General features: G+C 43.6%; 1 protein-coding gene across 1 annotated transcript in view; it reads right to left on the bottom strand.

Moving 5' to 3' along the window:
- LOC119399626 (sodium/iodide cotransporter) overlaps window positions 1-12216 on the bottom strand; it is a 68776-nt gene that overhangs the window by 43714 nt on the left and 12846 nt on the right. The window contains exons 3-5 of the mRNA XM_049417797.1: window positions 9785-9836; window positions 8269-8336; window positions 2392-2549 (exon numbers count right to left, since the gene is read on the bottom strand). Of these exons, the coding sequence (XP_049273754.1) occupies window positions 2392-2549; window positions 8269-8336; window positions 9785-9836 (278 nt within the window). The remainder of the gene's footprint in view (window positions 1-2391; window positions 2550-8268; window positions 8337-9784; window positions 9837-12216) is intronic.

The following is a 12216-nucleotide window of genomic DNA, read 5'->3' as shown; positions in this document are numbered from 1 at the left end:
GCGGGAGGAGAAGCCTTGTCACAGAGCAGGGTTCAAGAGTTCCGAGACACTTTATTCACATTTAATGAATTCACGAAGCATTTTTATCTGGAAAGAAGAGTCTTTCCTCCACCACACAAAAAGCTCACGAGACCACAGGCGATGACCCTTAGGATGCTACAAACTAATTCTTATCCAAATCTTGCTTTCATGCACTGTCTATTCCCAAGTGACTTCAGCTCGCAATGCCCTGGCTGCGGGGGAACGTGCGATTTAGAGCACATGCTTTGGCGGTGCCCCTCGTTACGTGGGGATAAGGACCTCACAGAGCATAAATGGAGCTCGGCCCTCAAGAGCTCGGAATATCAGCATCAACTTTGGGCTGTCCAGAGAGCCTGCGATGCGGCGGTTAGGCTAGGTCTAACTGTCCCCACGTGGGAGCGGCGCGCGGTGTCACCCTAAGGGGTGGCACTTCTCCGGATCTTTTAATAAAGTTCTTCGTACCGTATGAGGACTAATTGTTAAATAAGGACATAATGAGGACATAATTATTAAATTGATAAAGCACAATGAGGACTAAAACTACGCTAAAAGACAAAGACGAGGAAACAGGACTCGATTCGATACATGTCATCCTTCAAACATTAAAGGTTCAGTTGTGAGCTGCGCGAGTCCTGTTTTCTTCGTCTTTGTCTTCTAGCGCAGTTTTAGTCTTCATTATGCTTTATCTTGGAAGCGGTAATTAGAATTAGGAGGCGGGTATCTAGGAGCAAGGACAGGCAAGAAGAATTCTACCTAGTTGGACTGTGTAGAAAGAGGACTGCTTCTAAATTTTCAGCACAATCATGCCCTCTTACTCTAGTCATTAAAAAAGTTTGTAATTCTATTTTAGCTAATTTGGTGGCTGACAATGATAATTATAACACCACTTTGTGTCTCCCCTGAACATATAACTTATTTGTGGACGTGTCCTTGAGGTAACGCCTAACGTGTAGCTTTAAGGAATCCCCAACTACGATCCCACCTTATTTTCCTAACGCTTCGGCTGGCCAAGGAGCGTCTGTCGAAGTAAAAATTACATGCCTTTGGGTTTGAACACTTTATAAGCACGCTATAGGTAATACATTCTTGTGCTTGATATTGACAACTGAAATGACAAGGTAAAAAAATAGAAGTAAAACTCAGGAATTTCATTATAGGGCCCCGGCAAGTCCTGGGAAGATGAACGTTACGGAGAGCTTAATACACTCAGTCATACATTCAGTACTCGCGATAATATAGCAAAATCTCACGTGTAGCCCAAAAAAGGAAACTTCAGCGTTGCACTATATCTGCACTTATTCATGCTAGAACTAATCAAGTAAAAGAACGCGATGTGGCAGCACAGATCCCATGTGACACACAAGATACATCGATCGCTAGCTTACTAAGCATTGTAATCCAATCACTCAAGGCAAATAAAGAAGCATAGAAATACAACCAGACAGGGTCCCTCATCTAAGAAGACTCAAAGCCGAAAGCCATCTTTTCCTTCTCAGTAGGTGCGTTGATCCTTTCCAGCCACCCGCCGAAAGCTTTCTCCACCTAACATGGTTTTACACTGCCTTCAAGATCGGATGCATTTCAAGCTTTCTGCACCTCCCCTAGTTTTGCACTGCCTCGGTGATCGGCCACGTTTGACCAAGCGACAATGTCCCGTGATTGATACCCTCGTGAGACGTTACGTTATGTGACAGCATAGTGACGTCATGATGACGCCTGAATTTTCGGCAATCTGTGACGCCATGATGTGTCGACGTCATCACGTGATGATTATTGTTTCGCATCACTCACGCTGATGTCGATGTCACACGACGCCGACTCCGATGGTTAATTTTCGCGTTTGATGAGGCATATAACGCTTTCGTCTGATCATAGGCCCTTCCTGGCAGTTCAGTCAGGGTGCCCGTCATACACACTGCTCAGTTCACAGTGCTCATTGGCACGTGTACGGTCAAATACTTTGTAGTACCAGGCTATATAGTGATAGAACTAACATATTTATGCACACACAAAAAAGTTAACTACACTGAATTACAGTCCGGTCTAGGGGCACGTAAAATAACAAACTGTCACGAAAAGTTTAGTGCAATGTGTCCTAACCACCACAGGTGCATTTCTAGACCCAAAACAGCATCTCTTCCTGAGGGAGGCCCCCTGCTGCACTCTGAGCTGTCAGAGAGCCTGAAAGTCCACATCATGCCTAAACAGCGTAACCAAAAAAGGCCGAACCGGAATCTGCAATAGTGGAAACTCTTATGTGAAAAACTAAAAAGGCACTTTCAGGTGACCGTGCTGACGATGTTGCTTTGATGTGCAAGTTCATTTTGGCAATACTGCAGAAACAAAGACAAAGGGAGCGTAGTGAATTACCGAAGGAAATAAGCCGAGATGTCCAGATCATTCAGGGGCCGCGGTGACTCGACGCCATTGGAAGAGTCATACAGAATCTTCCCGATGATAACTAGTGGCGACCCGGTCATAATCACAGCTTGCACGCAGTCAGCCCATACGACGCTCCGGAGGCCACCCTGTTGAAGTGAAAAAACATGGCTGATCCCTCTGTCATAGGAATCGGTACAACACGAAAGTGAAACGTGTCTTCACAGACGCAGTTGAGCGTTTGTTGTGTATTATTTCGCCCCCAGGGCGAATGTATGCTAGAGCAACAAATTGTAATGTCACGCGAAGAACGGCATGCAGCTCGAAGCTTGCAACGCGCTGCTCAAGGAGAAAGGACGCACGAAATGAACACACACAGGATAAGCGCGAACTAACTGTAACATTTGTAACCTATTTCTGCGTGAGCACCGTGCTTCTTTCGCAAACGCGGCCGCTGTAGTGGGCCAAGTGACCTTCGTGCTCTCAACGCAAGACGTACAAACCAGCGCGATCACGAGATAAGCGCGCGAACTAGCAACCACGCCCTGTAATAGCGGGCGCTCGTCGCAATGGCGACGACCTTCAAAGCGCGCTCTTCGAGCCCTTCGCGCCATCTCGCTAGTGATAACGAAAACGCGATGTAACACAGATCTCCGAGTACCGCCACCGGCAGATGGTGTATATAAATAGCTCACCGTTAACATGGCGAAGAACGTGCCGTCCGTGGCCGAATCGTTTCGCCTTGCGCGCTGCGGAGCGAGGGGTCGTAAGTTCGATTCCCGGTGGCGGAACGTTTGCTTCTGGCTGTTTTCTTTGCCCACTCTTAGTCTTTATATTTTACAACGTCATATCCGTGACGGAAATGCGTCAGTGGAGCCGTGGTGGACCCCGACATAAAACACTTTCGTGTTAAAACGTTGTCACGAAGTGTTCAGTTTCGTCGTATCGCTGGTAGCGCCAACACACTCACTCTCTATTTCCTAGATGAATTTCGCCGCGCTACTGGTGCAATGGAGTCTTGCCATTGCAATGTGACCATTTCTAATACTTTTTAATTTTTTCGTCACTAAGTGGTCCACACAATATGCCAGCTGCAGCTGTCGCATTTCCGGAACTCCATTTCCGGGTGCCTATAATAATGATGGCAGGATAATGATCGGCAGGGAGTCATCTACTCTTCGGTTTGGAAAGGGAGACAGTCCGGCTATTTTGTGAAAGCGTAGTGTTTTTTTTATCGGCATATAAACGTGCTTTTTAATGCGTGCACGGGATTTCGACGTCGTGAATTTTTACTGCATTGTGACGCCGCATTACAAGGCTAGTGTATTCGGCGCATACCGAAAATTTCTGACCAATGGTGAAGGGCTAATGGCAATAGAAATGCAGCGTCAGAGTAACATATTCTGTTCTACCTATATAATTGCGCATAAGCGGTCATGTGATGGGGAGTTTTCGTCATTTTTGTTACATCACGTGGCACACAAGCGCCGGGGGCGTCACCTAGACTATTGCGCCCAATCATGAAGAGCTGGTGAGGGACAAGAAATACGATGTAGTTCCACTTTATTCCGCCCCGGCCCCTAGATTCTCCATTATTTCTATTTCTTTTCCTCAAGGCGTGACTGCATTCTCATACAGACTATCTGACATTGCAAACCTTGCATGTGGGAAAATATGTATAGGCGCCACGAGACCTTGAATACCGTGTTTGTCAGGTCTTCAAGAAAACTATTCTCTTTACAATACACATAGAAAGTTCAACTGCACCACACGAAATTCTTCAAAGGGATGTTGAATTTGGCTTGCTGCCAGTATTAAATTAACTCATAAAAGATAATCACAATGTATTTTTCAAGATTATTCAAAAAGTTGCGCATAACATACTCGCGATAAAAATCTGACCTATCCGATACCTCTGAACTGTACTTGGATGGGCCCCGCCGCGGTTTTCTAGTGGTTATGGCGCTCGACTGCTGACCCCCCCCCCCCCCCAAGTTCGCGGGATCGAATCCCAGCCGCGGTAGCTGCATTTTCGATGGAGGCGGAAATGTTTGAGGCCCATGTACTTATATTTAAGTACACGTTAATGAACCCGAGGTGGTCGAAATTTCCTGAGCCCTCCACTACGGCGTCCGTCATAATGATATCGTGGTTTTGGGGCGTTAAACTCCATATATTATTATTATTATTATTATTATTATTATTATTATTATTATTATTACTATTATTATTATTAATATTATTATTATCATTATCATTACTATCATTATCATTATTATCATTATCATTATCATTATCATTATCACACGGTTTCCCGCTCCGACATCTCTCTTGTACGTCCGGACAAATTCCACCCACCACTTAACGTAAGATTATACGCATCAGCCGAAACAACGAGCTTCAGGAGTTACGTAAACAAATCTCCGAGATTTGCCTTCAAGCGAGGTGATTACACGGGCCTCTATCATCACTTGTCTACCGTTGAGTGGTCACAGGTTACTGACAAACCAAATGTTGATGAGCAGGTTGATCGGTTTACGGAGCTTGTACTGAGCAGCATGCGTAATTTTATTGCCCAATATACACCTAAACAACGTAAATATCCCCACTGGTTCTCATCTGAACTTATCAGTGCACTGAAGCATAAAGATCACGCACACAGGAAATCTAAATGTTCTCCATCCAGCGAGTGGAAGGAAGAGTTCAGCTTCTTTCGAACTCTCTCTAAACGCCTATATAAACGGGATCATAGTTCGTATATTGAATTCTTAGAAAAAAGCGCCTCTGACAGGCCGGCTGAGTTTTGGAAGTATGTACGTAAACGGTCCAGCAAAAGCGGAGAGTCCTTCAGACTACTGGACTCAAATGGGGTAGAAGTGCATGCCGTCGCTGACTGTTTTGCCACGCATTTCTCATCCGTTTATAAGGCCTCAGACTCTAGCACTGATATCAGACAACAGCTCAAGGCGGTTAGCTCATCCAGTACTTTGTCGCTGGATGAAAATCTTATCTGCGAATGCATTAAGCGCTTAAAACCATCCTTATCATGTGGGCCAGGTGGCATCCCCTCCGCCATATTAAAAGCTTATGGTAGTATATCTGTCCCAGTACTAACTACGATATTTAATAACTGCCTGGACACTTCCACATTTCCTAGCATGTGGAAAACTGCTCGTGTTTTTCCAGTATTTAAGTCGGGCTCTAAAACAGATGCTTCTAATTATCGTCCGATTTCTCTACTATGTGCCGCATCAAAGATCTTCGAGCTGGCTCTTCACGACATATTGTCTTTTACTGTGAAAAACTCATTGACTCCTAATCAACATGGTTTTCTCGCTGGCCGCTCAACTACCACAAAGCTTGCTAGTTTCATGACGCAGATCTCCACACCTATTTCTCAGAGAGGACAGGTTGACGTAATTTACTGTGACCTGAGCAAGGCTTTTGACGTAGTCAGCCACACGCTGATTATGGTTAAACTTGCGCACTTTGATGTTGACTTGTCAGTTGTGAATCTCCTGCAGAGCTATCTGCTCAATAGATATTGTTATGTTGCCGTAAATGGCCAAACGTCTTCTTTGTATGAAGTGACGGTCCCTCAAGGGTCGGTATTAGGCCCACTCCTATTTTTAATTTACGTTAATGATGTTTCTTTTGCCATTCGTAATTCTTCTTTCCTCTTGTATGCCGATGACATCAAGATTTTTAAGGAAATTCATTCAGTTAACGACTGTCGCTTGCTGCAGTCAGACTTGCGCTCTTTTTCCGAATGGTGCGACGGTAATAACCTTTCTCTGAATACCTCGAAGACAAAATTCATGTCTATCACTCGCAAAACATCTAGCGTGTCATTTAAATACTCTGTCAATTCTGTGCCGTTATGCAAGGTTTATGAAATCAGTGATCTTGGTGGTGTTGTTGACAGCGCGTTAAACTTTTCTTCTCACGTTAAGCGTGCTGCTATGCGGGGCCTTCGTTCTCTCGGATGTGTTTGTAGAATATCTCGAGAATTCAGGTCTCCCATGGCCCTACACAAATTGTACACGGCAATATGTCTTCCGCAACTTGAGTATGCGTCCGTGATATGGAATGGCATTGCTCAATCCAGCGGTAACACCATTGAACGAGTCCAGAAAAAATTCCTCAGCATATATAACCATCGCTTTGCTAAAAATGACTCTGGATCTCGTTCAAATACTGCTGAATTATTATCACTGCCATCACTTCACTGCCGACGAAATCGCTCTGATCTCTTATTTCTTTACAAGCTAGTCCACGGTATCATATCCTGGCCTGTACTTCTAAATTGTGTAAATTTTCGAATTCCGCGTAAGTTAACCAGAGAGAACAGACCGTTTCATGTACCCGCCTGCTTCTTCCAACACTCTACCATTCACAGAATACAAAGTCTCTATAATGTTAATTTTCTTGATCTTGACGTTTTTCATAGCCCACAATCATTGTTTTTATCCGAGCTTTGCACTGTTTTGACATAGTGTGGCACAATGTACAAAGTCTTCCCTTCTCAGTCTTTCCACATAGTTGTATATATGCAATCTAATTTCTTATTCCCCGTCAATACTTCTCGTGTTGTCTTATTTTACTCCTCCCCTTTTGTGTTCATTTCTCTTTGTCTACGTGTTTTTGCTCTTTTTATTTCTGAAAACTGTCTGTATTGTATTGTTTATTTTTATTGTTTTTTTTTGCGTGCGCCAGCACAGAGACCTTACGGTTGTTCCTGGGCACGTTAAATAAATCATTGATTGATTGATTGATGATGATGATTATTATTATTATTATTATTATTATTATTATTATTATTATTATTATTATTTATTTCGTTGGATTGACGCTTATATTTTCACTTCTGGTTACTTACCCATGTATTCGTTCGCGCTCCGTTTTTTAATTTGCACCCCTTATGACGACTGTATTATGACTTTTACATAATGTACACTAAGTGACGTTTCTCACTGCTGAATATTTTCCACAGAGTTGTCAATTGTGTCGCCAAAGGCCATAGCTACGTTCATTTCGATATATAATAATAAATGCATCCAAGCTAGAAGCCAGTAACCTGCTTTATTTGCCCTTAGTTATTTCACTATTTGTTAGTTTAGGAGGCATGACCGAGTCAAGCCTCTTTACCTGTTAAAAATACTATCAGTGCCCGAATGCACCACAGAAAGGAGTGAAGAAAACAATAGTTACACGTGCAGTCAAAGAAGTGATTACAAGGCATGTCGCAAAACAGTTTTGAAGCTTTGTTCATCCGTTATCAAAGGTTTCCTGTCCGCGCCGGCAAGAATACTGTGAACTCTGACTAAAGATTTTGTTTGATCTTTAAGAAATACCCTTCCCTATGGTAGTCCTTTTTTTTTGTTCTATGTGTCAATAATATAGGCGTTATGTTTCGGTCCAAATTTCATTAAGCATTAAAAATCATTGAAGCCCACGCTATCTCTCGCAATAGCCACACGTGTGTTAGTGCCCCATCAATTGACATGTCAGATAAGGAGACAGCATTTCTGGTTGGCAAGTGATTGGGCAGATGCGGCGCCACTGCGCATAGATAAATAGGTTGATGGTTCTTTGAAATAAGGTTTTTGAAGTTAGCGCATTGTGGTGTGCCTCTCTTGCGTCCTTTTCTGCTAGCGCTGAATATGTTTTCGAATTATAACAGTGTTATAGCATTCAAATTAATAGGTTTCCTTTTTCTATCATGCGTAATACATCTTCGTTGTGGATGAGGCAAAAGAGATGTCTTAATATTGGTCTCATGTGTATAATATGCCTGCGCAGGCAGCACTTTCACGCCGTTGAGGCATTCGCGAAGTTTCATTCTGAAGATGAAGAACATTTACTTACGAGAGCAGTATAAGTGGTTCCAGCGACGCCAAGCACAATACAAGAGATGGTCAGTGGTATTTGGAGCACTGGAAAGTCAAAACACCGCTAGTACAATCACCAGACACACTATGCACCCTAATAAATAATTTATTCCCTAGTGAAACGTTCCCTATATGACTTCAATATTTCCGTATTTTTTCCTTAAGATTATTACGGAAGTATATGGCAAATATACGTAAATCATATGGAAAATATCTTTTCTGATGTGCCTCACCACAGGCTTCTTCCTCCGTTACTCATTATTATATGTACTAAAGACCCTCCTAATAGCATATAATCCTATGTGCACACTTGCAATTGATCACATTATTTACTAGCCAACTGAACAAGCAATCGCGACCAGAGAACATTTTACAGCAACCAGGACGTTATTACTAATTGGTTTAGCACTTGGCTAACGTTACTTAAGTCAAAAAAATGAATAATATATTTAACCCGTAAGCACTTCCATCAATATTTTTGTACTCTATCAATGGCAACGATGTTTCTAAAACACATTGTCCGAATAATAATTTCAACGCTGGAAACAAATTATTTTTTGATTATTCACGTCAATAACACACCAATAATGGTTCCCAGCCTGTGGGCCACCTAAATCGCCGCCAATGCGAGACACCGACTTAAATGCCGGCTGTGGAATACCAAACATATTATTGCCCTCAACTTTAATTCGGACGTTCTATATGATTAGCGTAGTGTGACTACTTATACTTAAACAATATGCCAGTTATGTTCATGCTAGAGCCGATAGATTTACTTTTCAAAAGAAGAAAACACAGCTGCAGCACTAAATAAAAATAGTATATGTGTTCCTTACTCGGCACTGCACACATCGCTATATATTAGCACTGAAAGTGTTCCATTTTTACTTCGCCAAGTGAGCAACGACCAACGCCTATTCATTAGAGATTGGATTGACCGATACCTGCGCTAAGGAGAAGGCTATCGATGTGCTGCTGCCCACATTTGGAAAATGAAAGGCCTACCCACCGTGGGACTCTAGGGGGGGGGGGGAATTTTGTACGCATTCTGTGACAGAACGCGACGAAAGGACTACAAGGAGCAAACAACCAATGAGCGAGCTGAGGGCATTCAGAAATTTTTTCAACGTATGAATAACTATAGTTCAGAATAATTTCGGCACTTTATTGCAACACCGTGCTCTGCCTGATATACACTTGAATAGTGGTTCAACATTTTCAAGAAGCACACTAGGGTAGGGTGCGTGGCAGTGGGGATAAAGAAACAAATTCTCCATTTGTGCATCGTAGTTTGCGAATTTTATCAAAAGCATGTAATTTTATTGTGCTGATTTCACCACGTATGAATTTTGTGGGGTTCGTTCGAATATTTATTATAGTCAAATTGCCTTGCGAATTCAATAGAATGCCAAACTAATCGAATCGAATATTCCAAGTTTCGAGTATTCGCACACCGCTACTTAAAACTAATCCACCTGATATATGCCTCTTACTTGTGGTCATGGCGACAGCAGCAGCGTAGATGGTGACAGCCCCCAAAGTTTGCTGCAGTAAACAAATAAGCGAAATATTGGTCTTTACGAAGAAATATAAGTAATATGAAGACTACAACGGGAGTTCCCTAAAACTAACGATGTAGGCCATTATTTACACTCATTGGGACCTTAATGCATCACCTTGCACTTGTGTGCATCCCATGCGCTGCAATCAGCAACACCATATCACCATGCAATTACCAGTAACGGAACCCTGTTAGTGCCAGATATTCAAAACAAAAATCACAAAATTATTAGGCAATATTACTGTAGGGTACGCAAAGCTTCGCGTTAGGGGTTGTCGCCACTGCACATGCGGCGTACGCTATCCACTTGGGTACCCACGATATGTGACGGAAATAGCATATGATACCCAACAAACGCTAACCTTGCGTACGCTATTCGAAAACTGCCTAATAACGGATGTCCACTAGAACTAATGAAAGCGGACCTTCAAGGGTGTCAAGATCGTCTTATGCGCTGCAGATTACTTGGCGCAAATAAATGTTCTTGAACGCAAGTGCACTTGAACAAGCGTTGCCCCGTTCAACACTCTAAACCAGCTAACTTGTCTCGAGGATATCACCGATACCATAAAAAAATTTTGGTACAACTGGTTCAGCATGCCCATAGGCACATTCGTAGATCTGTCGCTGTTTGAAACTGTAAAAATAAGCATGTACTAGCGGTAGCAAAAAAAGGGGGGGGGGGGAGTGTTACAATAAGAAAGATTGGAGTAAATAACGACAGCCCTTAAATCACTGTCGCAGTTTACTACAGGCTATTGTACTTATAGTAACAAGCCGCTGATACTCTATTGAGGGAAGGCAGTAGCAGCTACCGTATTTTTTATCGCTCATTGTGAGACCTGCCAAGCATTATCTTCGTTCCAAAAACAGGCATATCAAGGGAACAAGTGTGCGCACGCACGCACGCGCACACATAACGCACACTCACGCTCACACACGCTCGCGCGCGCGCTATCACATGAACATATGCACGCACGCAGACAGACACACTCACAGACAGACAGACACACGCGCGCGTGTTTGTGTTCGTTTGGTTCTATAGCATGTATTGATGGTTCTATGTAGTGACGTCTAGGTGCAGCCGGCATTGACATTTCAGTGGTTGAGTTAACCTTCGCTCTGGCGCATGATGACAGTTGCGACTCCGTGCACGTCGACGTCATGTACCCCGCACATCCACTTGTCTGTTGCGTTTACGAAAGGGCTTTTTCAGACGCGACGTCACGGTATAGACCCGAAGGTGTTGAGCGAGCGCGCACGGAGGACCTTTTTCACTAGGCGAACGTCTTCTCCTTTTGTAGACGTAACTATATATATATATATATATATATATATATATATATATATATATATATATATATATATATATAATATATATATATATATAATATATATATATTTTATTGTAACGGAGGGAATCCCACGGCCTCGTAGACACTTTATAACTACGGTCTGCGGCTATCTTTCCATCTTCTAGCCACTCGTCGCCGTCCTGTTCCTCAATCTGCGGCGTTCTTTGGCACCGTTACAATATATATATATATATATATATATATATATATATATATATATATATATATATTGTTGAGGCGTTTATTGGACGGTAGTCGGCGACGATATGCAATGGCGACAGTCAAGGCACAAACACGGACTCAAGAGCGCGAGCGCGAAGAGCCAAAGGCGACGACCCACTAGAAGGCTGTAGAGAGCGCAACCGATTACTCAATAAAGGCTTCGCTACAATTTCCCCGGGTACGAAAAGGGAGCCGTCCGGCGACCTAACAGCTCGTCACTATGAGTGGGTCATAGTAGGCCTTGAGACGCTCCACGTTGACGATGTCGCGCCCTCGACGGCGCATGTCCGAAGATGGTTCGATGGGTTCGATCACGTAGTTGACCGGGGATGTGCGCTCGACGACCCGGTAGGGGCCTTCGTATTTCGGCAGTAGTTTTGTAGAGAGGCCAGTTGCAGTGGTAGGGACCGAGAGCCATACGAGCGCTCCAGGGAGGAACGTGGACTCAGAAGTGGTGGTTCCACCGCGAATGCTCTTCTGCCGCTCTTGTTCCTGCGTTGTAAACGTCTTGGCAAGCTCGCGACACTCTTCCGCAAGCCTGGCTGTGTCAGATATCGGCGCACACTCAGTTGAATCCGGCTTGTATGGGAGTATCGTGTCGATGGTGTGCGACGGGTGCCTTCCGTACAATAGGAAGAAGGGTGAAAAACCAGTTGTGCTTTGAGGGGCGGTATTATAGGCGTAGGTGACGAAGGGCAGAATGGCATCCCAATTTGTGTGATCGGCGGCGACGTACATTGAGAGCATGTCGCCGAGCGTGCGGTTAAAGCGTTCGGTGAGCCCATTC

Source organism: Rhipicephalus sanguineus, chromosome 7, assembly GCF_013339695.2.
Source record: "Rhipicephalus sanguineus isolate Rsan-2018 chromosome 7, BIME_Rsan_1.4, whole genome shotgun sequence".
NCBI classification, from domain to species: domain Eukaryota; kingdom Metazoa; phylum Arthropoda; class Arachnida; order Ixodida; family Ixodidae; genus Rhipicephalus; species Rhipicephalus sanguineus.
The sequence above is the reverse complement of the archived record's forward strand: the minus strand, read 5'-3'. Positions and strand labels throughout refer to the sequence as shown.